The 25,865-nt window shown below is 42.6% G+C and overlaps 1 protein-coding gene across 7 annotated transcripts in view; it reads left to right on the top strand.

Moving 5' to 3' along the window:
• The window catches only part of LOC122815888 (ankyrin repeat domain-containing protein 26-like), a 2,190,206-nt gene that overhangs the window by 485,505 nt on the left and 1,678,836 nt on the right, over positions 1 to 25,865 (top strand). For all 7 annotated transcript variants that reach the window (XM_044088730.1, XM_044088728.1, XM_044088731.1 and 4 more), the window contains exon 11: positions 12,365 to 12,521. In XM_044088730.1, coding sequence (XP_043944665.1) covers positions 12,365 to 12,521 — 157 coding nt within the window. The remainder of the gene's footprint in view (positions 1 to 12,364; positions 12,522 to 25,865) is intronic.

Here is a 25,865-nt window from a genome sequence, read left to right as displayed (position 1 = left end):
TGCAGTTTGGAATTAATTTTTCTGAAGTCCATTCAAAAGTTGATGGCCTGTGGCTTACTATGTTTGCAGATGACTGTAAAATGGGAACAGTCATAGAGTCCCCAAATGACATCATCAAATTACAGAAGGGATTGACAGACAAATGATTGGTGCCAGGGCCGTGAACTGAAACTAAATGCAAAAAAATTCCTCATTATCCCCTTTGGCAGAGAAGTAGCCCCTGCTAGTTGAGATATAGACAACACCCCTCTAAGCTCAAACACAGTAGTGCGTGACTTGGGAATGCAGATTGATAGCAATTTAAACTTCGATCAGCGTGTGCCACAGTAGTAAAGAAAAACTTCTACACTGCCCATGTCATAAATAAGGGCATCGCGTCCAAGACTGGGGAGGTCATTATTCCACTGTACTTGGTCCTTATCAGACCATTGATTGAGTACAATGCTCCCTTCTATATGTACCTCACCAGACACCTGCAGCAGCTGGAGAGACCACAGAGGTTTGTAACCAAGAAAATTCAGAGCCTCCAAGACATGACCTACATGGAAAGACTGAAAGCCCTCTCACTGTATTCTGTATTGTACAGGCTGCTGAGATGTGACCTATGCCTGTTCTACAGAGCAGTCTCTGACGCTGCAGTAATGGAAATGCTGCACATCTGCAAATCAAATGGGACAAGTTACTCATTCCAGAGATCTCAACCTGGCCTACGACATTAACAGAACTTGCACAAGAGACAGATATGTCTCCCAGAGATTGCCACTCCTGTGGAATAAGCTCCCACTTCATGTGAAGCAGAGCTCCTCAATGAACCTGTTTAAGCCCAACCTTGACAGTTGGATGGGAAACTGCAAATTCACCCCGGGGGTGGTACCTATGGCCCTCATAGAGAGTGGCACACAGTGCTGATTGTTGTATCACTCTGCAAACAATGACCATCTTACTATGGTCAACTAGAGTACTCGGGTTTTTTTACATAGCTAGGCATGTAAAGGACTTAGAGCCATTAGCCTATTAATCTCCTATGACCCTATAACATGGGTACTTGGACAGTAATAGAAAATAAAACGAACCATACTACTTACTTTGTCATTTTCAAGTTAACAATTTTCATTCACTGCAGTATTACATAAATTGCTCTATTCCCTCCTTTCCTTAAATTATAGTCTTCCTCCTGAACACTACTTTGCATGTATTGTTAAATTTCATTTATGTGTAATTTGCTCCTTCCCTTTTCTAAAGATTCAACTTCCACTTCTTTTATCTCTTTTAGAATATTCAATATTTCACTTAAAGTGAATTTTGATTTTGAATTCCATGTTCTAGTAATTGCTTTTTTGCAGTCAGTACATTAAACTTGGTAAGGCCTTGATATATATGGGCAATTCAGATACTATATCCTAGCTCAAAAGACTAATTTTCTTGGTTACAACAATTTGCAGCCCCGCCCCAACATTTTTTGATAAAGTATTTTGTAAGGATTTTTAAAAAGTCTGCCAACTTGTTACATTTCTCCAAACAATTACTTCTCTCCTTCCTTTCACACTTTCAGCATTTGCTGTGAGAAAAGAATTATCTGAAGTCAAGTCTGCTTGGGATATAAAAACACTTCCAAACAAAAACTGGACTTTTTTGCATACTTGGGAGCCATACAGATGTCTTCCTACTGTTTCTTTGTGTATGGTGTTTACGTTCTCTTTTTCCATTCATTTCTAACCTTCTCTTGTTGATTCATATAATTATCATGTAATTTTTATATGCCCTGTTAATTATTCCTTTTTAAACAGCAACTTCTGTTCTGGGCATGAGTCAAATACTAGCAGAGCTGATCTTTCATTTAACAATCCCCTGTCCCTTTTCTCTTGGCCTATATTCTATCAATCCCTGGTAGGGAAGATGGTCTCTAACTTGTTGTCCAAACTTGTGCTTAGCCTCATCCCACTCTTTCACCCTCCCCTCTAGTAGTTATTTGGTCCCCAAACCCTGGTTCCTTTGCTGATTTTCTCCAGTACATTTCAGCCCCCTCTTACCTACTTTCTATACTCCTTGTAATTATCCCTAAAATCTCATTTCTCCATTTTTGTGTTGGCTTAGTTCTTAGACTGCGTTCTGTTATTTTATGGATATAATATTTTTGTATTGTTGTTATTCTCCTTAAGGTTCTGGATCCAGAAATCCCACTCTCCCTACTTTTCAAGCTATTCCGACTCCTTTGTTTCTTCATCATCCGTTTACATTTATCGTACAACTTTCTGCTTGTGTTATGTGTATGAGTTTTAATCGCTTAGCTCTAAAATATCCATTCAAATCAGACAGTCCTAAACCACCTTATTTGGAGAGAATCTGCTTAACCCACTTAATGTTTGCCCTCTTCTACGCCCAGAGACATTCCTTCTACTTTTCATTAATTACTGTCCACGATTTCTCCTTTGGTTGATAAAAAAGCACCTGACCTGCATCTAGAACTAAAGAGACTAGAAAGGTTTTCATTGCTTGTATCTTAATATCCATAGCTGAGATCTTCTGGCTTCAAAATGTTTGTATTATCATACAAATAGTGCAACCTTTTAATACATATTCCTCACTGACTTAATGGAATCTTTTTTAAGCCATACACCCAAATACTTAATCTTGTGTCTTTGTTGCCTCAAACATTGAGCCACCTGTTTGGTTGCTGTATGGGTGTTGTCAAAAGTAGTTTTTGAACCTCTCCTCTATGTTCATTCATATTTTCGAAGTACAGCTACATAGACATTTAGCTTCTTTCAGTTGCTTTCCTGCATGTTGCGTTCCACTACTGTTTTTTGCTTCTGTAAATTCCTAATATTTTAAACCCGTTAAATACCTGCTGTAACTATTACTCTATTTTTTTTGTTTTTCTAAACTTCAGTGTATAATTATTCCCATTATTTGCAATCTCTTTATTGCTCAAATTCATGTCTTGTATCATTTCACATACACTGATTTGCACAATCAGTTGACTTCCTTTTCAGAAGAAATACTAGAAACTGCCAAAATTTGTCACAATAGATATTTACTTGCTTGCAAAACTTAACTTGTTTAGGTATATGATCTGACACTCACCAGATGTGTTTTCATGGTTTGTACTATTTTGCAATATTATTTTTTTTATGTAATATTTATTCAATATTGCCCAAGAGACACATTTCACTGACACGTGTATATTCCACTCTTTTTGTCTTATGTTCATTACATCAGGGAGCCCAAATACATACATATATTTCTCTAAGTGTCTTCACTTAACCAATGTTCTGTGATGTATTGGCCCTACAGAGACATATTCCTTATTTCCTAGTGTTCTGTTCTCCAGCCAGTACCATACATTCTTCATGAAAGGCTATAAGTTCTCCAATAATATTCTTTAATAGTTAAGATGGGAAGAAATGAGATAAAAAAGGTGATGTATAGTCAGTCAACTGAGAAATCTCCAGGAACAGATGGTATTTCTGTGTAAGCTTGGAAGGTGGGAAGGAAGAAAGTGCTAAAGATCTGAAAGGTTTTATTTAACAGAATAAAAAAAAGGGGTGGGGGGGCAGCATCTTGGATGAAAGCTGTGATGGCTATATTACCCAAAGAGGATAAAGATACTTCAGACCCAGCTTCATAAAGACACATTTGAAGTTTAAACAATGATTATGAAGTGTTTGTCCTAGCTAAGAGAATGGTAGTGGTGTTGCCAACTCTGATAGCTATGGTGGATTTGTGGAGTTGATACAGACATTTGACTGCTTTCATAGAAAAATGATGGAAAATGATGGAAATGGATCTAAATGCAAAGAAAGCATTTGATAGTCAGCTGGGATTTTATGAGTAGGACAGTGGTAGCATTTGTAGTCCGTGATAGCATAATAATATATGAAGGGACAGAGGCACGAAGTAAGGTCGGAGAGTTCCTCTCCTACAAGCATTGTTTGAACAGAGGAACCAGATGGTGGTATCTTCTTTCCCTTTGTTATTTCCCTATATTGAGGGCCTTTGGTAAAGAAAACAAGGGACATGCTAATGAGGATATAAATGGTGTGGTATTCAAGAAAGGGTAGCTTTATTTGTAGGTGATATTATTTTGTACTTGAACAGTCTACAAAAGGGCATTCCTGTGTTGTGGAACATTGTAAGAGTTTCAAGTCTTTTCATGATATAACATTAATGAAGATAAAATAAAGGCTATAATGGTAACCATGTATGAATTGATTCAGTGATACCCATATCTATGGGGACATGAAAAAATGAAATATTTAGGTATATGGCAGCTAAAAATATGTAGGAAGATACTAAACAAATGATAATAACAAAAATGAGAAACTGGAAGCTCTTGATTATGGATTGTAAGATACAAGCAGTGACATTTTTAGTTCCTTTAGTTTTATATACAAGTCAGGCATATTTTTTATCAAACAACACAAAACAACAATCACAGGTTAAAAAGTACACACATGCACGTGTGCACACACGCTCAAAATATTTTTTTGTAATGCAATAAAGTCAAAAGTAGTGATTATTGCAGTAACTTCTTCATGTTCATCGTGTTTCACTGTTGTAGTCCTTACAAAATGGATTATCTGGCTCCCGGTAGCCCTCAGTCGGCCAGAATACCAAAGTCCTTGGTATATGACATTGGCTGCCTTCTGTTTAAGCCTGACATCAGGATGTCAGGTACAAAGGAAGGCAGCCGACGCCATTTCCTCAGTCTTTCTTGCCGCAGAGCATGAAGCAGAAGTTTTTTGCACAAGTGCCGGTCGGCAGAGTACCTTCTTTTTGTATTCCGACTGCTTAGTTGAAGACATCCTCAGATAAGTACCCTGTTGGGGACCCTCTTTTCTTGCTTTAACGAAGTCAGAGAAAGTTAATAACTATCTTGCCTGTGGAAAACAGATTCTGCACCGCGATTTTCACTCCTATTGTATCACTTGTTTGGGCCTTGATCACGATGTCCCTAATTGCGTTCTTTGTGCCTCTTTCAGCCCGCGTACCACTCACCATAGAGCTAGGATTTTGTTCAAGCATTTCGGAGTTTGGCCCAAGTTCGTCGGTATGGCGTCTTCTGGTCTCCCGACTTCAGATGTTCCTAAGAAGCGCAAGGATAAGGACCGCCACAGGCTTAGGGTCAGATTAACCGACGATGTCCCTAAGTTGGTTGTCGGCCCAGCAGTAGTCAGTGAGGTGTTTTCATTGTCCCTGCAGTCCGCGGATGTTCAGCAGCAGGTGTCTGCAGAGACCTTTTCTGAGTCTTCCATACCGCAGGCTTCCACTTCATCTTCTGACCCTCCGCTAGTCACCCCCTCCAATGGATCCGGAGCCGCTAAGCAGGCGCCGGCTTCGGCGGCCTCTTTTCTCCGCTCAAAGACTAGATTCAGACCGATGACCTTGGTTAAACTACTGCGGTAGCTACGCCTCCTGAGTCCCTCCGGCTTTTCAGCAGGCCTTCCAGCTGAAAATCTACTCCTAAGCAGGCGCCGGCCTCCTCCCAAATGCCTCAGTCTCAGATGATTAAGATGGCTAGTGATCTCTTGACCCTTATTAGGGGCTCTCAGCCACCTCCTTCTAAGAGGGCTAGGGAATTGTCCCCAGAAGTTTTGTCTGCCTCAGACTCTGAAGTTTCCAGCACCTCTGCTGATGAAGAGGGAAACTCTCAACTTTTTTCTGGTTTTGAGGATTCTAATGCAGAAGACTCCATCCCTTCTGCCTCCTCTTCAGAAGGTTTTTCTTTTGGAGATAATCTGAATACTGTTAGGGAGCATTTCAAATGGGAAAGTCAGGACTACCCTCAGTCTAAGAAACGGATTAGGGAATTCTTGGATTTGCCGCAGCATAAGCCTTTGGCTATCCCTCCGGTTTTGGAAGTTGTTGATGATGTTTTCATGGAGAATTCTTTGACTCCTAATTCTGTTCCTCCTGCTCCCAGAAAGCCTGACAGGTATTAGAGTTCCTGATTCTCATTGGTTCCTTTTCAAGAATCCTACTGCTGATCCAAAGATTATTTCTCAAGGCCCTAAAGGTGTTAAAGCCACGGTTGCTAAAAATCCTGTTCCTTCTGACAGGAAATCTAGGGCCTTGGATAGATGGGGTAAAAAGGTTTATACTTCTTCCACCCTGGCTATTAGGTCTGTTAATTGTCTTTTTCATATGCTTAAATATCAGCAGCATACTTTGGAGGCCATTAAGGCTAAAATTGCTGGTGTTCCTTCCCTGATGGAGAGTAAGCACATGCAAGATTTATTGAATTCTGCCACTCTTGTCACTAAACATTCTCTACATTGTGGTTTCGACACTTTGGCGGCTTCTTGCGGGGCAGCAGCCACTGGTTCTGTCATTAGAAGACATACTTGGCTCAGGGAACAGCCCCTTTCTGAACCTGTCAAATCTAAATTACTGGATGTGCCTTTGCACAGGGCCAATCTTTTTGGTGGCAAAGCAGAAGAGGTGTTGAAAAAGTTGGAGGATAAGGCCAAGTATATGCAAACTGTTAAGGATTTTCTGCAAGTTCAGCCTCCTCATTTTAGTAGACATTATCTTTCTAAGAATTGGACTTTTCCTGACCCTAGTAAACAGGGTCGCACTAGGCCTAGGGATTGCATGTGTTCTAGGGGACAGACTTCCACCCCTCATAAGGCTAAGCACTGGCAGGCTTCCTCTTCAAAATCGGGGAGTTCTAAGCAAACTTCCCAAAGCAAGCATTAAAAATGACTCCAACCTTCCCCTGCCTGCCTCTGTGGACCAAGGGTTTCCTTTGGGGGGAAAGTTAGCCATTTTTGCAGATGTCTGGTACACCATCACAGACGAAAAATGGGTGCTCAAAATAGTATCCCAAGGTTACATGTTCTCCTTTCACACTTTTCCGGTCCACCAAGGCTACCCGGATACCCCCCCCCCCCCACACACACACACACACACACTTCAAAGGGCAGAAGCAGAAAAACAAGTTTCTTCTTTGCTAAACCTGGGAGCAATAGAGCCAGTTCCTAAACTACAGATAGGCCAGAGTTTCTACTTAAGACTTTTCCTGGTTCCCAAAAGAGGGGGCACCTGGCACCCTATTCTAGATTTGTCCATTCTAAACACTTTTCTGATGATTCCCAAGTTCAGAATGCTCACTCTTCAGCAATTGCTGCCAATGCTGGCAAAGGATTCCTGGCTCATTACTTTGGACCTCAAAGAAGCTTATCTGCACATCCCAATAAGGGAAAGTTGCAGGCAGTTCCTTCACTTCAGGGTGGGGAAAAGGCACTTCCAATTCTCTGCACTGCCCTTTGGCTTATCTACTGCTCCCAGAGTTTTTACAAAATACCTGGCTCCAGTCATTGCTTTTTGCAGGCAAAGAAATATTCAAATTTACCCTTACTTGGACGACTGTCTTATTCACGCAAACTCTCCAGAGCAACTTCTAAAGGATTTTGACTTTGTAAAGAACCTTCTCACCTATATGGGCTACACTATCAATAAAAATAAGTCAAAATTAGTACCCATCAGGGAGATTGTATTCCTGGGAGTGAGTCTGAACACAGCCGCCCAGATGGTATCCCTCCCTCAAGAGAAACAAATGGATCTTTCAAATTATTTCAAGAATTTGGCAAGCATGACCCAGCTCTCTGCAAGGCAATTCCTGCAAGCCCTGGGATTCATGGCTTCATGTATTCTGATGATTCTATATGCCAGACTGCATATGAGGAAAATACAATGGCACCTCAAACAAAAACCTTTGGTGTCAACACACTCAGGATTTAGACTTGATTCTTCCACTGATTCCCTGCCTGCAGATGGAGTTTCTTTGGTGGGCAACGGCCTGTGCACAGAACAAAGGCTTGCCTTTCTGTCCACCTTCTGCCAGCCAGACTCTCACCGCATATGCATTGGACTATGCTTGGGGAGCACATCTAGAAGGCAGATGCATTCAGGGGACTTGCAACTATCAACAGGTTCATTTGCACATAAATCTGAATGAATTGATGGCAGTCCAGCAGGCTTGGATGGCTTTTGAGCATCTTCTTTCTGCTGGTACTCTTCTAGTCAGGACAGGCAACACCACAATCATGTTGTACATCAACAAGCAGGGAGGGACTCACTCTTAGCCCCTGTCCAGACAAAGCATGATACTATGGTCCATGGCAGCTTCCATGGGCATTCATCTCATAGCTCAATTTCTCCAGAAAGGTTCAGCACCTTGGCAGACCATTTGAGCAGGCAGGTCCTGGATCCTTACGAGTGGCAACTAAACAAGACCATCTTCTATCTCATCATTCAGCATTGGGGCACTCCCCAGGTGGATCTCTTCTCATCTCTGATCAGCCACCTTCTTCCAACCTTTTGCACCAGGGATCATAACGACAAAGCTTGGAAGGTGGATGCTCTATCCTTCCCCTGGACACATCTCTAAATCTATGCATCCCCTCCTCTGCCTCTTCTTCCCAGAGTACTGTTAAAGGTAAGGGATGAAAAACCAAGGCCATCATCGTAGCTCCAGACTGGCCCAGGCAACATTGGTATCCACTACTTCGCAGTCTCTCCCAGTCTCAGCCTTGGCATCTTCCCCTGATACTAGATCTCTTGGTTCTGGGGGGGGGGGGGATTCTGCATCCTCATCTTCAGATTTTACATTTGGCAGCCTGGCTCATAATTTAAACTTTTCACAACAGGTGGTTGAGGTCCTTTGTGAGGCCAGGAGGCCTAGCATTAGGAAATTTTATGCAGATCAGTGGAAAAGATTCTCCATTTGGATGCAGACTAGAGGAGAAGACCCTTCACAACCTACTCTTCCTCTTATTCTTGACTGTCTGGCAGGATTGCTTAATGGTGGACTTTCCTTTTCTTCTATCAAGATTCATGCTTCAGCTATTTCTGATCATTGTTCCTTTGAGCAACCCATTTTCTCTCATCCATTGATGAAACAGTTCCTTAGGGAGCTAGCAGTTTAAAGCCTCCCGGAAGGGCACCTATTCTTGCTTGTGATCTTAATTTTGTACTTGAGAAACTTACTCTGCCTCATTTTGAACCAGCTGCTTCAGCAGATTTGAAGTTTCTCTCCTGGAAAACTGCCTTTCGATTGGCTATTACTTCAACTAGAAGAGTTTCTGAGCTGCAGGCCTTAGTGGCAGAAGAGACATTTATCATCTTCCATGTGGATCAGGTTTTTCTTCAAACTAATCCCTCTTTTATGCCTAAGGTGGTTTCTAGCCTGTCCCTTAACCAGTCTATGCACCTGCCTACCTTCTTTCTTTCCTAATCCTCTGAATAAAGGAGAAAGGTTACTGCATTCCCTGGATGTGCATAGACAGCTTAGATTTTTACCTGGACAGGACTAAACCTTTTTGAAAGTCGGACCAGTTGTTGGTCAGTTTTGTTCCTGGGGCTCAGGGCAAAGCTATTTCTAAACAGACCATTTCTAAGTGGATTGCTCATTGTATTCACTTTTGTTACTTACAGCATGGCAAGGTTCCTCCAGAGAGTATTAGGACCCATTCTACTAGAGCAACCTCTACCTCAGCAGCTTTTTTAAGAGGTGTACCTACTAGAGACATCTTGGAAGCAGCTACCTGGACTTCTGCCCACACTTTCACAAAGCATTACAATTTACCCTTGTTTTCTAAGTCCAGGGCTGGTTTTGCCACTACAGTGTTGCAGGGCATCCTTACCAACCCTTAAACAGTGGGTGTTCCTCCTCCCTTTTATTTTTTCCTGGGCTTTGGGAATCAAACCATTTTGTAAGGACTGCAACAGTGAAACACGAACATAGTACAGTTTTGTACACTTACCATAAATGTATTTGTTCGAGTGTATTCACTGTTGCAGTCCTTGTCTCCCCCCCCCCCCTTCCATCCCCTTTTTTTCCTAGGGCACAGACTGGATATTTCTTTTACTGGTCTAACCGTTTTTGGGGGCTCCTGACAATTAAGGCAAGAAACACTGAGGAAATGGCATCTGCTACCTTCCTTTGTACCTGACGTCCTGACGTCAGGCTTAAACAGAAGGCAGTCGACATCATATACCAAGGACTTTGGTATTCTGGCTGACTGAGGCTACAGGGAGCCCGATAATCCATTTTGTAAGGACTGCAACAGTGAATACACTCAAATATCTACATTTATGGTAAGTGTACAGAACTGTACTTTCTTCTTCTTTCAGCTTTTCCCGGTTAGGGGGTTGCCACAGCGGATCACCTGTCCGCTCATGATTGGCAGTGGAGTTTTACGGTATTGAGTTGCCAGCCCAGTGCTCAACCTTCCACAGAAGGCACATACATGCACACACTCACGCCTAGGGCCAATTTAGAGTGTCCAATCCACCTACAGCATGTCTTTGGGATGTGGGAGGAAACTGGAGCACCCAGAGGAAACCCACGCGACCACAGGGAGGACATGCAGACTCCGCACAGAAGGCACCCCAGCCGAGGATCAAACTGGAGAAACTCTTGCTGTGAGGCAGGAACGCTAACTGCTGCACCACCGTGGCCGCCCTATTGCAGTAACAATAAAGTTAAAAAGTAAGGATTCCAAGCTGATGGCAGCAATATAAGCAGCTAAAAACAGAGCGCTTGGCTGAAAATCATTTAAATACAACAAAAGCCTGCAGACTATTGTAGTTTTTTTATAAACATTATTTTTTCACTGTTATCTATACCTTTAGCCCAAGTTATGACTGAAAAACGTTTTCTGGCGCAGGTAACTTAACTGGTGAAGACACACTTAAATGTGCAGTTAATTTACCTCTGTAGGACTCTAACTAGAGTTTGACGGTCTGTTTAGGGTTGCATCTAACAAAGTTTCAGTTTGTGTGTGTGTGTGTGTGTTTATATATATATATATATATATATATATATATATATATATATATATATATACACAAGTATACAAGTGCTTCGATTAGGATCACTGTTTTTATAGACCCCTGTAATCTAACCCCAGGGATGTCATCATTCATTATTTCTAATGCACTAAATTTTGGAGATTTTTTTCTGATGACTGCAGCAAGGGTCAAATAATCTAATTTCATACTATTGATATCCAACTGATAAAAGATCTAACATGAAACTCCAGCTCTACTCAGTTGCTTACCGCCAACTCAGAGGTGATCTATGCCTGACATATAAAGCCATGTCCAACCCAAAATTAATGAACATGCTCCACCTCAGGAAATCCAAATCCCTTAGAGCTAGCAGGGACTTATACCTCAGCACAGAAATAAATAGGACATGCTGGAGGGACAGATTCATATCCCAGAGGCTGCCCTCACTCTGGAAAAGAATCCCAGTCCATGTTAGGCAGAGCCCCTCACTGACCCTCTTCAAGAGAAATCTTGATGAGTGGATGGGAGATCGTAAGTTCAACCCACCCCTGGGATCTCTTCTGTGTCCCTGCTAGACAGGGGCACAGTAAACTAACCTTAAAAGGGCTATCTTCTGTGACCTACTCTACAGAGGCACAGTAAACCGATCTAAAAAGGTGGCAAAAGCCAAACACACTCTGGCTAGGCTTGTAAATGCCCCAGGGCAGATAGCCTAGTATAAACCTATGAACCTATGAAAACTAATGCCTACCTCTGTTTGAAACTTAATATTATTATGAATATTATTATGAATCTGTTGCAGCAGTAATCCAGCTTCAGACATCTGCTGTCAGTTTTGTTGCACAGCTGTGTTTTCTCCCATCTTCACTGGAACGTTTTGTTAGGGCTTGCTTTTATTTCTTTGTGACAATCTGCCTTATTGACAGAAAGAGGAAGTCATTCACCCGGACTTATGCTACCTTTGCCTTCCAGCTAGGAGGCTAGCGATCTGATTCTTACTAGTTTAGATTTCTCTGTGGAAGTGGATATTTAATGAAGTCAGAAAATTGACCACTTAGAAGTGTTGTCTATTAAATGAAAGGAATACTGTTGTTAGTGGCAGTCTAATAATGTCCATTCCCCAACTTTGCAAGTTAAATCCCCATTGGTTTTCAGTCTGTATCACATCTTTTTGACTAGGGCTTGGCTTATTCACTTTTTTTTTTTTTTTTTTTTTTTTTTTTGAAGTTTTGCTGCTCAGTCATTTGCACATGTCATTCTGGGGATTCTCCAGTTTTCCACATTGCATACATCTAGTCTGTTTATAAAAAGTCCGCTTTACTTGCAGCCCGCAGGAAAAAATATCATTCTCTTTTATCAAGTCTTAATTTGGGGAGGGAAAGAGTTTAGAATCCAATTATGATTACTGAAAAACAGAAAGCAACAGTCTGCTGTTATGATGAGTGCTCCATACAGCTGTACTTTATGCAGGTCAAAACAGTTTGTATAATCAAAAATCTCAGCATGTTAATTATTGTTTTTTGTAGTAGAAGGGATAAATACTGACTTTCATGCTGTGTAATTAAAGGATTCTTCAGAAGAAAATGAAGAAGAAGTTGATGGACACAAAACTGCCAATAATGGAATTCCAAAGACGTCATCACATCCATTAAATAATTTGAGTTTTGATGTTTCTTGTGTTGCTCCACAAAGCAGAGAGGCTGATACCAAAGATGTTAAAAGAGGTAAGTCATTGAAAATAAAGAATACCGAGAGATAAACCCAGTATACTGTTTCCTCCTAAAACAGTGCATTTTAAAGTAAATATTTTAGCTGCATAACAACTTACTGTTATATGTTCAGACAAGTGTGGTGGGGTTGTTTTACGGGTTTTCCTCTTCATTGCCTTCTGCTTCATGATTCTTTTCTTTTCCCTGCAAAATGTTATTGTGAAACAATAACATAAATCTTAGCAAATCATCATAAAGGTTTACAGCTTAATGCAGTTGCAAGCAAACAACTGATTGAATAAGTACACTTTGAAAGTAGTTCCTTAATCAGTTACTCCCTAAACAGACCTTGAAAATAGTTCTTAAATCAGTTACTGTCTGAGCAACAAGCAACTGTCTTGGTACAGCTCCATAAATATAATCAATGTGAAGTTGTTCTATCTCGCCATTCAGTTTTTACTGATGGGTTTGGAGCCGATCTCTCAGCTCCGAGTCAGCCAATTGCAAAGCTCGAGGTCTTCAAATAGCTCAAGGCCAAGTCCCTAACCCATGATGCACCTAGAGGTTCCCCAGATCTAGTTTGCCGCTGCAACAGATTGGAGGATGTTCTTCGTGTTTCACTGTTGCAGTCATAACTGTAGGGTGATCCTGCCGGCAGGCAGCCCGAGGTCGGCCAGAATCGCAAAGTCTGGGTCCGGCGTCGGCTGCACAAGCTAGTACCCTGACGTCAGTACGCTCTGGTACATAGCCCTCAGCCGACGCCATCTTCTCCAGTCTTTCTTGCCGTGCGGTGGAAAGCAGCTCGCAAGTCGTTGGTTGGCGATTTTCGATCTACGTATTTGATTGCTGTCGGTCCGAAGTTCTTACTTCTCTTCTCAAAGCTAAGTACCCCGTTTGGGAATCTTTTTCTTGTTCCTCTGATGTCAGAAAAAGTTAATAATTGTATAGCGTGTGGAAAACAGATACCTCATAAAGATTTCCACTCTTACTGTCTACCTTGCTTAGGCCCTGACCACAACGTTTCTTGTTGTTGGTTCTGTGCCAGGTTCAATTCTCGCACTATTAAGCGTCGGTACGACTGGGCTTTAAATTACTTTGGCAGGCGCTTCAATTATAGAATGTCGTCAGATTCTACCGGAATTCAAAAGAAGCACAAAGACAAGGACAGGCCTCCGAGGTCCAAACAGGATTCGTCGCAGCTGGAGCCAGCGTCCGGTTCGGCTGTCGTCAGTGAGGCGCTTTTGCAGCCCCTGTCGTCCGCCACTTCTGAACCGATGGCCGATACGGACTCCCATGGGGAGCCATCAAGGCCTATTGTTTTATCTGCTGCAGGACCTTTGGACGTCGCTCCCTTAGATGGGTCTGGAACCGCTGTGCAGGTACCGGCTTCTGAGGGGGTATCCAGGCCTACTCACATCACCATTTCAAAGACAAAGACAAAGTCCAAGACTCCAGTTAAACCTAAAGTTTCTGCTCCAGCTACTTCTGAAGCTACTCCCAAGACACAGAAGCAATTGCTAAGGATGGCTGAAGATTTGCTTACAATGATCAGGGGTTCTCACCCCCCTCCAGAGAAAAGGCCTCGACAGGATGTTCCTTTGGATTCCTCTGACCAGGCTTCTGTATCTTCTGTTTCTTCCTCTGATCAAGAATATTCCTTTCCTCCTTATGAGGATTCGGATGCAGAGGATTCCCTACCCTCTGCTTCTCCGCCTGAGGATTTCTCTTTTGGGGAGACTTTACATGAGATGAGGGAACATTTTCATTGGGAAGGTCAGGATTACTCTGCTTCCAAGAAGAGGCTTAGGGAATTCCTTCTTCTCCCTCAACACAGGCCTTTAGCTATTCCTCCTGTTCTTGATATTGTGGATGATGCCTTTTCTGAGGCTAATTTGAATCCTGATTCCATGCCCCCTGCTCCTTCTAAGCCTGATAGATTTTACAGGGTCCCTGATTCTCATTTATTCTTATTCAAGAACCCTTCTGCGGATCCTGAAACTATTTCTCAGGGTTCTAAGGCTGCTAAGGTTGCTTCTTCCAAAAATCCTATTCCCTCCGAGAAGGATTCTCGTGCCTTAGACAGGTGGGGTAAAAAGGTATATACTTCTGCTACCCTTGCTATTAGGGCTTTAAATTGCCAGTTTCATATGTTTAAGTATCAGCAATTTCTTTTGTCTGTTTTGAAGCAAAAGCTTGCTACCTTTCCGGCATGTGCAGAGGATAAGGAATTGCAGGATGCAACTGAACAAGTGAACTAGCATAGTTTGCATCGTGGTTTTGATGCTTTGGAAGCTTCTTGCAGGGCCGCAGCCTCTGGTACTGTTATTAGGAGACATGCCTGGCTTTGTGAACAAAGTTTGCCGGAACAGGTTAAGGCTAAACTTTTAGATGCCCCTGTTCAGCATGATGTTTTATTTGGATCCAAGGCTGAAGAGGTTATTAAAAAGATGGAAGAAAAGGCAAAATCTATGCAGACTGTGAAAGATTTCTTACAAGTTCAGCCACCTAGATTTTCCAGGAATTGGCCCTCCAAAAATTGGTCCTTTCCCACGTACAACAGGCCTCAAAGGGGAAGATATAGACGCTCCAGAGGTCGTGGTCAAGCTCAGGCCTCTTACAGATCCAGACAGTGGACTGCTTCTTCACATAGAAGGGGGAGAAGACGGATCCCAATCTCAAAGGAAGCAGACTCAATGACTCTCTCGGTTGGGCTTCAGGACCCCCTTACCTGGATGCCCCTCTCGGAGGAAAGCTTTCTCTTTTTTACAGAAATTGGACTCATATTACCCAGGACAAATGGGTATTGGACGTGATTTTAAGAGGCTACAAGTTCCATTTTCATACTCTGCCAAGGGTTATCGGTTGGCCAGATCTGCCAAAACATCAATGGGCAGAGGCCTTAAATCAAGTGGATGCTCTACTGGCCATGAGAGCCATAGAGCCTGTTCCTCTCTCAGAAATGGGAAAAGGCTTTTACTCAAGACTATTTCTGGTTCCAAGAAAACAAAACTCATGGAGACCTATTCTGGACCTCTCAGTGTTAAACACCTTTTTGGAAATTCCAAAATTCAAAATGCTTACTCTACAACAACTGCTTCCAGTACTCTCCCAGGACACTTGGATGGTGACATTGGACCTAAAGGAGGCCTACTTACACATTCCCATCAGGCAGGAATGCAGGAAATTCCTCAGATTCAAAGCAGGCTCGAGGCACTTTCAATTCTCTGTACTGCCCTTTGGTTTATCTACTGTGCCCAGGGTTTTACCAAGTGCCTGGCCCCAGTAGTGGCTTATTGCAGACTTCAGGGGATTCAAATTTACCCCTATTTGGACGACTGCCTTATCCAGGCAGACAGCAAAGACCGTTTACTTCGACATCTGGATTTTGTTCAACGTCTCTTCCTCCTCCTGGGATTTTCACTGAACATAAAAAAGTCCCAATTGGTTCCTTCTCAACAAATGATATTTTTGGGAGCCCTCCTAAATACAACCTTACAAAGGGCTTTCCTTACTCCAGAAAAACAAATACAGCTGGCTTCAATTTTCAAAACCTTGGCAAACTTAACTCAGCTCACTGCAAGGAAATTCCTGCAGGCACTGGGCTATATGGCTTCATGCATTCTGTTAATTCCAAATGCAAGGCTTCATATGAGAAAGCTTCAATGGTACCTGAAAAGTGTATGGTCACAGCATTACCAAGATCTGGACACTTTGATTCCTCTGATCCCCTGCCTCCAGAAGGAGTTCCTTTGATGGTCCAGGGTGTACGCTTTAAACGAAGGGAAGCCTTTTCATCTTCCTCAACCTTCTCAAATCATAACCACGGACGCCTCGGATTATGCTTGGGGAGCACATTTTCTAAACAATTGCCAGCAGGGGACCTGGACAAAGAACCACCTTCACTGGCACATCAATCTGAAGGAAATGTTGGCAGTCCAAAATGCTCTTCTAGCCTTCAAGACCCTTTTGCAACCAGGGCCTCTTCTTATTCATACAGACAACACCACAGTCATGTGGTACATAAACAAGCAGGGGGGCTCTCATTCATACCCCCTTTGCAGACTAGCTATGGCTTTATGGGACATAGCTCTAAGTCTGAATCTGCATCTTCAGGCTCAATTCATTCCAGGAAAGCAGAATCTCTTAGCAGACAGCCTAATCAGAAACATTTTGGATCCTCCCGAATGGATGCTAGACACCAACTTATTCAACAGGATAACTGCAGTTTGGGGGTGTCCCCAGATAGATCTGTTTGCATCCCATCTCAATCATCAGCTGCCTCTCTTTTGCACCAGATCCTTCCACAAAACAGCTTGGAAAGTGGATGCCCTGTCATTCAGTTGGAGGAACCTTTCGGGATATGCCTTCCCTCCTCTTCCTCTTCTTCCCCGGATATTACTGAAGATAAAACAGGACAAGCCCAAATTCATCATCTTGATCGCTCCAAATTGGCCTTGACAGTTTTGGTATCCAACCTTACAACATCTGTGCTTGGAACCTCCTTGGATCCTTCCTCTGTACCCTTCTCTTCTGTCCCAGCATCAGGGTCAGATGCTACACCCTCATCTCAAGACCCTTTGCCTGGCAGCTTGGCTCTTCAAGGAACCTTGATTTCTTCTAAGCTCCCCAAACAAGTTTTGGATGTTCTTCTAGAAGCCAGACGGCCTAGCACTAGGAAATCCTATGCCTCTAAATGGAAAAGGTTTTGTATTTGGATGCAGGACCGTGGCTCTAACCCTTTTGTGCCTGATCTCTCGTCTATTTTGCTTTACCTTTCAGACCTTTTGTCTAAAGGCCTTTCCTTTTCTTCCATTAAGATTCATGCTTCTGCTATATCTGCTCATTTTAATACTGACCCTCCTGTTTTTTCTCATCCATTGGTGAGACAATTCTTGAGAGGTGCTAAGAATTTGAGGCCTCCTAGGACCCCTCCTGTCCCTGCCTGGGATCTTAACTATGTTTTGGAAAAACTCACTTTGCCTCCTTTTGAGCCTGCTGCTTCTGATATTAAATATTTATCCTGGAAGACAGTTCTTTTGTTAGCATTGACTTCTGCCAGAAGGGTTTCAGAGTTGCAAGCTCTTATGGCTGTGGAGCCATACCTAATTTTCCATCTTGACAGAGTATCCTTGAGGACCAATCCTTCTTTCATGCCTAAGGTGATTTCGAAAGTTGCTTTAAATCAGACTATTCACCTTCCTACCTTCTTTCCTAATCCTCAAAATAAAGGGGAAAGGATTTTGCATTCATTGGACGTACACAGACAGTTACGATTTTACTTGGACAGGACTAAAGAGTTCAGAAAATCTAACTAATTGTTTGTTTCTTTTGCCACCAGTTCTCTTGGAAAGGCTATTTCCAAACAAACTATTTCCAAATGGATTGCCTATGGAATAAGATTTTGTTACACTCATCATGGGAAACAGTTTCCAGGTACTGTGAGAAGTCATTCTACTAGAGCAGCTGCCACTTCTACTGCTTTTCTCAGAGGAGTCCCTACCAAGGATATCTTGGAAGCTGCCACTTGGAGTTCTGTGCATACCTTTTCCAAGCACTACAATCTCCCTTTGTACTCTAAGACCAGGGCAGGTTTTGCCTCTGCTGTTTTGCAGGGCCTTCTTGCTGCCCCTTCTTCTATCTAAGCCTCCTCCCTTTCTTCTCTGCTTTGGGATTCCACCCTACAGTTATGACTGCAACAGTGAAACACAAAGAACATAGTACAGCTGTGTACACCTACCATAAATGTAGATGTTAGAGTGTCTTCACTGTTGCAGTCGGTGTTTCCCTCCCTCCTATCCCCTCTTTTTTCACTTTATGGTGTGTTTGTGTTTCCTTGTGGGACTCATTTTTTTGTTTATTGGGGATTTCTGACATCTGGGGCAAGAAAGGCTGGAGAAGATGGCGTTGGCTGAAGGCTATGTACCAGAGCGTACTGATGTCAGGGTACTAGCTTGTGCAGCCGATGCCGGACCCAGACTTTGTGATTCTGGCCGACCTCGGGCTGCCTGCCGGCAGGATCACCCTACAGTTATGACTGCAACAGTGAAGACACTCGAACATCTACATTTATGGTAGGTGTACACAACTGTACTTTCTACATTACCTTGGGAAAGTAAAACTGTTTTTTCATATTTTTCTTACATATATTGATATTTAGGTAGTTCTAGATAGATTTATAAAGCTCTTATAGCTTTTTGGCGTACTTACCTACATTGTATTCCCTTCCCTTAGTGTGCTTCAAAATTTCTAGTTAGCCTCTTGTTTTAGGTCTAGTTTAAAAACCTTTTTCTGATATAATCATTAAATGTATTCCTCCCAGGCTCTTTTGTGTGTTACCTTATGTGTTTGCTTGAGTTCCTTTCTGGCTGATTCTGACCCAAATAAGCCCTTTGTGGTAGCCAGTAGATCATCACTGTCAAGAGGGGGCAGTCTGCTTTTGTCTGTGGGTGACACATTTCTATGCCTTTAACATTAGTATGTCCAGCAGTTCGCTACCTGGACGCTCATGTGACATGGTTCCATGCACTCTCAATAAGAATAAGCCAGGAGAAAGCTGCATCTGCTACAGCCAGACTGTGGTGGCCAGATGTTTTGCAAGTCATGTTTATACTGTTTAATAGCTGAGCATTCCCAAAACATTATCTGCACTTCTCCAACACAAACAGGAAACCTGGTATTGGATTGTTTGATGCATTCCAACCTCAAACAACTAAAACTGGCTGCATGGATTATAGAATTTTAATACCTTTAGGTACCTTTTTCCCTGGGGGTATGCAGCAAGTATTAATGGAAGCAAGAATGCTTGCTACTAAAAATCCAGCTATCCAGTCACCCACCCAGAATCCGTTTTCCTGTTTTTGCACATGGGCTTGGGGTGTTACATCAGCAGTGCAATCATCTATAGCCAAGGATTACACCTCCAGGTTGCTAGCCCTGCCATGGTTGTTCTTCCACACTACACTCTTGCACCCACACTCACACCTATGGCCAATTTAGAGTGTCCCAATCTACCTACTGCTTGTCTTTGGAATGTGAGAGAAAACCGGAGTATCTGGAGGAAACCCATGCGAACACAGGAAGGGCATACAAACTCCACACAGAAGGCACCCCAGCCAAGAATCAAACCGGGGAGCCTTTTGCTGTGAGGAGACAGCCCTATCTGCTGCTACTACAAAATCACCATGTTAGCAAATGAAAAAAGTTTTTCTAGTTGGTGCCAGTAAAAGAAGCAGCACCCATTAAGGGCTACCTTTTTCTTTGGTTTTATAGTATTTGTGTGAGGTACTACCCTATGCCATGTCATACTGCTGAATTCAGGGTTCATTTGTTTGCCATTTCAGCATGTCTGTCCACAATCCCCCTCTTTCAGTGCACACTCATGCAGGGATATTTTTGAAAAGGGTGTTACATAAGAAGCCCCTTAGGAAACAGGTAGCTGCTTGGGATATTAATTTTGTGTTGCAAAAACTAACTTTTGTTCCATTTGAACCAGCTCATCAGGCTGATTTGGGGTTTGTAACATGGAAACAGTCTTCTTAATTTATCTGACCTCTGCAAGAAGAGTATCTGAAGATAAGGTTTCCTGAAGACTTCCATTTATGACTAAAGTGGGATCCAGGTTTACTTTATATGAAGGTTTCCATCTATCTGCCTTCTTTCCTGAACCTAAAAGTAAAAGAGAAAGGATACTTCATGCCTTGGATGTCCACAGACACATTACTATCTTGGCAGAAAAAAGGAAATCTGTGCCAAAACAGACTATTTCTATGTTGTTGTTTTATACTATGTATTTTTTATACAGCCACTAGAACAAAACAAAACAAAACAAATTCCAGACGGGATCCAAGATTACTCTGCTAGGGCATTGGCTTTATCTGTGGCTTTTTGGAAAGGGTTGGATACTAGAATATTCTAGAAGCGGCAACTTGGTCCTCTGTGCACAGTTTTAGAAAACACTGTTAACTAGATAACTTCTCTATGTCTAGGACAGACTTTGTTAGGACCGTTCTCCAGGAGTTTCTGGACCCTCATCCTCCTAGTCACTTTAAGGCATAAACTGATTGGGAGGAGGAGGGTCAGTAAACTTTAAGCTTTGGTAATATACTTGTATAGCGTAGGGTACTGCAACAGTGATCCTTATGAAGAACATAGCACAGATTTAAATAAACTTATCAAAACAACAGATGTTCAAATAATCACTGCTACAGTAGCTGCTGCCTTCTGACATCCCTCTTATTTTGTTGTATTTTTTACCCCAAGGTATGGGCTTTTTATAGTCATATTTTTGCCATTGTCCTGTAAGAGCTTTAGCCTCTCTCTTTTGCATGAAAGCTGTGAAGGGCTTGATGCCCTGAACCTGACTTTTAGTCAGCTCAGCTTGAGCTGATTAATGGTTTAGGCATGTGGAAGGTGCCCCAAAGCTTTGGAAGCTGGCCAGCAGTTGCATCCTATGCAGAATGTAACCCATATAGCTTAAGCTGCCTAGCAGTGATCATTCGAACATGTACTGTTATGGCAGGTTTATTTGTACAACTGAATTTTACTTAAGAAGCTCATATTTTAATAATTGAGAAGGACTTCACATTCTTCAAAAACCTATGGAAGTAGTGAGAGGGCAAAAACACTAGGAAGTCCAACATGGCCTCAGTAGAAAACTTGAAATCAATGCTGACAGTCCATTTGCAGGACCAAGACCCCTTCATTACCCTAGCAGTACATGAAAATAGAGGATACAGAAGACACTGGGTAACAGTAAAGGGTCTGGGACAGACCAAAGTATGTATAAATTTGTTTGAAAATAAGAAGGATCACTGTTGCTGTCTTATAGATACTCCTGGCAGAGGTAGAGTGTGATAAGCCCCTTGGGAGGAGACAGGGTCCCAAGTCCAAGCGAGGGTCAAACCTGCAGATTGAGATAAACAGCTGTAAGGAACCATAGAAAGTGAATGGCCATTAGAAACCACAAAGCAAGAGTGGGGTTTCTGGTTATAAAATTACTGAAGAAAATTCTTTAGCATTGGTGATATTACCCCTTCCTCAGTGAGGAGTAGGATATGGAGGTCCCACTGCCTTCCTTATGTAGGAGAGAACAGAAAGTCATCAACCTCCCAAGTGAAGGGAATCCCAGACTTGTTTACCAGATATGTTGAGTAAGTTATAAAAGGGCTTAGTGGGAGGATGAGATGTTGAGCTATGTCAGAAAGAACACTTCCAGCGTACTGGGGGAAGAGTCCCTTGTTGGATCCCCCCCACCAGCCTATCTTTCAAAATGTGGAACAACCTGGTCTGTACTGCAGCTAAGTAGAGAGGAGAGTATACATTAGTTGTTGCTCAACCATTTAAGCAAACAGTCATGAAAATGGCCCATAGTCATGTATCAAGGGGTCATTTAAGCATGGACAAAACTAAAGTGAGGGGAACTTGCCTGGTTTTGTTGGCCACATCGGCATTGTATCACGCCCCCCCCCCATCTTCTTTTTTTGTACATGCGGTTGGGATGTCACATCATCCGGGACCATCACCTAAACCCTATGATCATACCTGTGGGTGGCTAACATATCTACAGCTATTCCATACCCCTCCCAACATGCACACACACATACTCACAGCTACAATCAATTTTAGTTGCTAATCTGCCTACTGCATGTCTTTGGAGTGTGAGAGGAAATTGGAACACATGGAGAAAACCTATGCGAACATAGGAAGGGCATGCAGACATGACACACTGAAGTCATCCCAAGACATAAAAGAAATTAAAAACTATTATGTCAGGTGTATGTGGTGCCAGAGGATAGCACATTACTTGTGTTTTAGAACTCCTGTAATTCTGATGTCCATAGTTGAGGTTCTAGTTGAAAGAATCGCTATGGATATAATTAGGCCTTTAGTGAATTCCAGCAGAGAGGATACCAGTATGTCCTAGTGGTGCTAGACTGAATCATGTATTTCCCTGAAACCTTTCCATTTAGGCTAATTTTGTGATTATTACTAAAGAACTGACATTGCTGTTTTCCTAAGTGGGAATACTGAGGGAGACCCTAATGTGCCAAGTTACATACTTTTTATGTCAAAAATCATGAAGCACTTGCCATTTTCCATGTAAAACAACCTTAGTTTATCACCCTCGATTGAATGGATTGCTAAATCATTTTAATAGGACACTGCAAACTCTGTTAAAGAAGGTTACTGAAAATATGGGAAGGACTGAGACCATTTGTTACTTTACTTAAAGTTTTCAGTGTGAGATGTGACTGAGGCCTCTACAGGATTCAGCACCTTTAAATTGTTAATTGGCTTAGAGGACTATTGAATATTGTGAAAGAGACATGGGGAAGTAGAGAAGACATCCTTCAAGAGTGTAATAAGGTATTATGATTTGCAGAAAAGTTTGAAAGTGGTGTTAGTGTGACTTGTATGGATAGAGAAGATGCAGATGCCCATGATTACCATAAACTGAAAAAGAAACCTTTAGCTAGACCAAGTGCCTAACCAGAGACACAGGCAGACTGATTTAATCACTAGATATTCACTAGATGCTTCTTCTTCTTTCTACTTTTCCTGGTTAGGGGTCGCCACAGCAGATCACCTGTTTCCATTTCTTCCTGTCCTCTGCATCTTGCTCTGTCACACCGACCACCTGCATGTCCTCTCTAACCACATCCATAAACCTTATCTTAGGCCTTCCTCTTTTCCTCTTACCTGGCAGCTTCATCCTTAGCATCCTTATCCCAATATACCCAGCATCCCTCCTCAGCACATGTCCAAACCAACACAATCTCGCCTCTCTGGCTTTGTCTCCAAACTGTCCAACCTGGGCTGACCCTCTAATACACTTATTCCTAATTCTGTCTACCCTCGTCACACCCAGTGCAAATCTTAACATCTTTAACTCTGCCACATCCAGCTCTGACTCCCGCCTTTTTGTCAGTGTCACTGTCTCTAACCCATATAACATAGCTGGTCTCACTACCCTTTTGTAGACCTTCCCTTTCACTCTTACTGGTACTCGTCTGTCACAAATCACTCCTGACACTCTTCTCCACCCACTCCACCCTGCCTGTACTCTCTTCTTCACCTCTCTTCCACACTCGCCATTACTCTGAACTGTTGATCCCAAGTATTTAAACTCATCCACTTTCGCCAACTCTACTCTCTGCATCCTCACCATTCCTCTATCCTCCCTTTCATTCACACACATATATTCTGTCTTCTTCCAGCTGACCTTCATTCCTCTCCTCTCTAGAGCATATCTCCACCTCTCCAGGGTCTCCTCAACCCGTTCCCTACTCTCACTACATATCACACTGTCATCTGCAAACATCATAGTCCATGGGGACTCCTGTCTGATCTTGTCTGTCAACTTATCCATCACCAGTGCAAATAAGAAAGGGCTCAGAGCTGATCCTTGATGTAATCCCACCTCCACCTTAAATGCATCTGTCACTCCCACTGCAGATCTCACTGCTGTCACACTACCCTTGTACATATCCTGTACCACTCTTACATACTTCTCTGCCACGCCTGACTTCCTCTTACAGTACCACAACTCCTCTCTAGACACCCTGTCATATTCTTTCTCTAAGTCCACAAAGACACAATGCAACTCCTTCTGACCTTCTCTGTACTTCTCCATCAACACTCTCAGAGCAAACAGCGCATCTGTAGTGTTCTTTCCTGGCATGAAACCATACTGCTGATCACTAATCATCACCTCCCTTCTTAACCTAGCTTCCACTACTGTTTCCCATAATTCCATGTTGTGACTGATCAGTTTTCTCCCTCTGTAGTTACAACAGCTCTGCACATTACCCTTATTCTTAAAAAACGGTACCAAAACACTTTTTCTCCACTCCTCAGGCATCCTCTCAATTTCCAAGATTTCATTAAACAATCTGGTTAAAAATTCTACTGCCATTTCTCCTAAACACTTCCAAGCTTCCACAGGCATGTCATCTGGACCAACAGCCTTTCCATTCTTCATCCTCTTCATAGCTATCCTTACTTCCGCCTTGCTAATCCATTGCACGTCCTGATTCACTATCCCCACATCATCCATCCTTCTCTCTCATTTTCTTCATTCATCAGCCCCTCAAAGTACTCCTTCCACATTCTCCTCGCTAGTGACTACGTTTCCCTCATTATCCTTTATCACCCTTACCTGCTGCACATCTTTCCTAGCTCGGTCCCTCTGTCTAGCCAATCGGTACAGGTCCTTTTCTCCCTCCTTAGTGTCCAACCTTTCATACAACTCTCTGTACGCCTTATCCTTAGCCTTTGCCACCTCTCTCTTTGCCATGCACCTCATCTCCTTATACTCCTGTCTACTTTCTTCATCTCTCTGACAATCCCACTTCTTCTTTGCCAACCTCTTTTTCTGTATACTCTCCTGTACTTCCTCATTCCACCACCAGGTCTCCTTGTCCTCCTTCCTCTGTCCAGATGTCATACCAAGCACCTTTCCAGCAGTCTCCCTTACTAGCTCTGCTGTAGTTACCCAGCTATTTGGTAACACTTCACTGCCACCCAGTGTCTGTCTTAACTCTTCCCTGAACTTCGCCTCACAATCACCCTTTTTCAATTTCCACCATTTGATCCTTGGTGCTGCCCTCACACTCCTCTTCCTCTTCTTAATCACCAATGTCATTCTACAGACCACCAGTCTATGCTGCCTAACTGCACTTTCCCCCGTCACCACTTTACAGTCTCCAATCTCCTTCAAACTGGCCCTCCTGCATAGGATATAATCCACCTGTGTGTATCTCCATCCACTCTTGTATGTCACCCTATGCTCCTCCATCTTGTTAAAATATGTATTCACCACAGCCATATCCATCCTTTTTGCAAAGTCCACTACCATCTGAACTTCTGAATTCCTTTCCTTAACACCATACCTACCCATCACTTCCTCATCCCTTCTGTTCCCTTCGCCAGCATGCCCATTGAAATCTACTCCGATCACCACTTTCTCACCCTTGGGTACAGTCATCACCACTTCATAAAACTCACTGCAAAATTTTTTTTCTCATCCATCACACACCCAACTTGCGGAGCATATGTACTAACAACATTCATCATTACACCATCAAATTTCCAACTTCATAAACCTCACTCTATCCGACACTCTTTTCACCTCCAAAACACTCTTGGTATACTGTTCCTTCAGAATAACCCCTACCCCATTTCTCCTCCCATCCACACCATGATAGAACAATTTGAACCCACCTCCAATACACCTGGCCTTACTTCCCTTCCACCTGGTCTCTTGTACACACAATATATCAACCTTTCTTCTGTCCATCATATCAGCTAGCTCGCTCCCAATGCCAGTCATGCTACCAACATTCAAAGTTCCTACCCTTA

Source organism: Protopterus annectens, chromosome 11.part0 (genome assembly GCF_019279795.1).
Source record: "Protopterus annectens isolate FY-2018-M chromosome 11.part0, PAN1.0, whole genome shotgun sequence".
NCBI lineage: Eukaryota > Metazoa > Chordata > Ceratodontiformes > Protopteridae > Protopterus > Protopterus annectens.
This window is presented reverse-complemented; position numbering and strand designations above follow the sequence as displayed.